The sequence below is a fragment of the Dendroctonus ponderosae genome, unplaced genomic scaffold (assembly GCF_020466585.1).
Source record: "Dendroctonus ponderosae isolate FM_Combo_2020 unplaced genomic scaffold, Dpon_F_20191213v2 Dpon_F_20191213_1193, whole genome shotgun sequence".
NCBI classification, from domain to species: Eukaryota; Metazoa; Arthropoda; class Insecta; order Coleoptera; family Curculionidae; genus Dendroctonus; species Dendroctonus ponderosae.
Genome location: NW_026017309.1, coordinates 1 through 2901, shown reverse-complemented (window position 1 = coordinate 2901; position 2901 = coordinate 1). Strand labels below are relative to the sequence as shown.

Below are 2901 nucleotides of genomic sequence, written 5' to 3'. Positions count from 1 at the left end.
TATATATGAAAGATCGCTTTGTTGATATGACCTGCTACGTCACAATCGGGATAGGCAACCGACGATTCGGATGCGGCGTTTTGGGCGGAAAATATCTGATTTGAATTTAAATTCGCTTTAAAATTATTATAGATTTTTGTTGCAACAAAAATTATATCACTGCAATGTTTGCCATAACTACTTTATATATATCAACATCAACAAAAAAAAGTGAAAACGCCCAATTGCACGCTAAGAGCCTGCGCTGACGCATTAAATCTAGTTCATCAATGGTTTAGCGACACTCAAGCTGCTCAACAGTTCTTTAGCTATTTCTATAGTTTAAAAAGTGACAACAGTTTTGTCTATGCAGGAAAAGACTAGAAGGAGTGCGACTTGGTTTCATTCTTCAAGTGTTCCAAGACTTTATCGCATCTCGGGTGGCGCTTGAGGCGAGCCGTTGGAGTCAACGCGCTTTAAGCGCACGAAACCGAGAAAACTCACCTGCGCATTGTAGACCATGTGCACCCCCTGGTACACGATGTTTTTCGCATAATCGCCCAGAAAGTCCAGAATATGCTCCACCTGCGCCTCATAGGGCAGACCGCGCAGACGGATGCAGTCCTTCCGTGTGCCAGAGGTGATAACATGTTGCGGCAGTAGCGGATAATTGGGAATCGGGATTGGAGGCAGTTGAGGGGGCGCCGCCTCAATCATCATCGACCTATTCAGCACCTGCGTAAAGATGCGGCGTTACCAAAGCTAGAGGGAGAAGCGTGTTGAGGGTACCTGTTGCACTTCGGCTGTCGTTGACCGGAACAGCTCGATGTATCGCGAGCCGATCACCTCACGGTGCTTGGAGAGCGCGCTCGGCGCATCCTCTTCCTCGGCAAAAAGCACAAAAGCGTCGCCGGTGGCTCTTCCATCCGGTCTGCGAACGAACAGCACGCCTTCCACTCCATCCATCACATTGCATGGGTTTTCGCCGGCGGCGAAAAAATCCAGCTGCAAAACAACAGACATATTAACTTGACTGGCAAGAGGTCTTAGCTGGTCTTAGTGACTTACCACTTGCTGCGCAGAGCAGTCATAGGGCAAGCCTCGCATGCGCACTATGACTGCTGCGCCTCGGCTGAGGAACGCCAGGGCTTCGCAGCTGCTTCCACCGGCCACTGATAAAAAGTCCTCGCCGCTGGCTCGGTAAACTTCGATGTAGCGCGGGCCGATGTGGTGCTTGTGACGTTTGAGTGCGATATCGCGGTGCTCTTGTGATACGAACCGTACCAGAGCCTCTCCGTTGCGTCGCCCCAAGTTTGATAGGCACAGTGCTACGCCGCCTCTGTCACAAAACACAACAAAGTGAAATTAAGTTCTATCTGGACAATGGCGAATGCGCGCACATACTTCGGGATGCTTTAACAGGCGCATAGGGACTGTTCTCACTGTCAATTGAGGACGAAYTGAGSGATTTTCGCGATTTTTTCGAAACGTGCAGGGGTTTGCCTGAAATGTTCCTCATGAGTAGAGTGGAAACCGACGGATTTTTCACTAGAATAATTTTTTTGAGGATTGAAATTCAATAGTCGGGAATTTCACATTWWAAWTTTTTTCTCAACGACGAGGCCTCTAATCGAAAAATTGCACTCTTGATAAAATGTCCGCTCAATCAAACGMTACTCGGAGACGATTTTTCAAAATCACACCARGAACGGTTTTCGAGAGAACCCCAAAAACGCGATTTTGAAAAAAACCAAAAATYWTCAAACCCCCAACYAACTCAAGAACTGATAATATGTCCGTTAYCGCTCTTGTGGGGATGTGGAAAAAACGCAAACTTCTGCTTTTAAGGTTAGTTTTTGGCTCTAAAAATGTCAAAAGATTAAAWAGAAKGGGATTTGGAAGTSKTCAAAAKTTTGRAACAAAAAGTTTSTTTTCGWMCTATTCGCCCGGACTATTACTAGTGGAAGTGCGCGCAAATGAGGACGAAATGATGGTTTTTTGCGATTTTCTCCCAACTGGGTGAAGGAATTTGCCTAAAATCATCTTTTCGGCATGCATAGAATAGAAACCGGTGGATTTTTTCACTGGATGGAGGTTTTGGAAATTCACAGTGCGTGTATGAAAAAACGCAAAATTGCGTTTTTGCCTTGGCAGCTCGATTTGCCTTCTATAGGGAGCGAGTAAAAGACACTTTTTGCAATTTCAAGCAAGCGATTCGAAATCCCGGTATGGAGGTCTATCTTGCAAACGCACCCGGTATGTACGAAACTTGATTTATCATTCAGCTTTATCAGGAAGTCTTAAAAATTAAATGGCTATTAATCGATGTGCACTTTAATCAAATTTAACCACGCAAATGAGATCGAGGAAACTAGATAAATGAGGGCAAGTTGCGTCATTCATGTTGCGAAATTTTTCTAGTTATGTGGAAAACTACGAAGAATTAATTGACCGACACTCGTACCGGGCGGTTTTTCATAGCAACCCGTGCAGGGGCGGATTCTTCTGTTGTCTATGAAATTAGAAAAATTATCGTCGTTTTGTGCAAGGGTGGTGTAAAATTATTGCAAAATTTCATGTTTTCCGTCCCGTTTTGCATGTTTCTCGGAAGCAAAAGGAGCAAGAACGCTCGTTTTTACATCATTCCAAAGAGAACTAAATGGCTTTTTTAGAAAGTAAACCATCGATAAGGAAATGTTGCAGTTTTGTCATAAAATGCTTGAATTCAAGAAGTTTTTGAGTTGCAAAATCCACTTGAACATGACGCTGCTTTTTTCGAGGTTTCTCAAGAACCATTCGAGCCACAGAATTCGTTTTGGCATCGTTAGATAGAAAATTGAAAAGTCGATTCAGTCGTAACAACGTGAGTGAGGAAATTCGAGTAGTTTTGACCCAGAAAGCAAAATTTGAATATCACACACT

General features: G+C 44.1%; 1 protein-coding gene across 1 annotated transcript; it reads right to left on the bottom strand.

The window, feature by feature from the left end:
* Positions 1-390: 390 nt before the first annotated feature.
* Positions 391-1318, bottom strand: LOC125503063 (RNA-binding protein fusilli-like; the record flags this gene model as incomplete). The annotated part of the gene is given in 3 exon segments (XM_048662801.1): positions 391-714; positions 769-984; positions 1048-1318. Coding segments are annotated over 3 exon segments (564 nt in total). The 3' UTR covers positions 391-405.
* Between the last annotated feature and the right edge of the window lie 1583 nt (positions 1319-2901).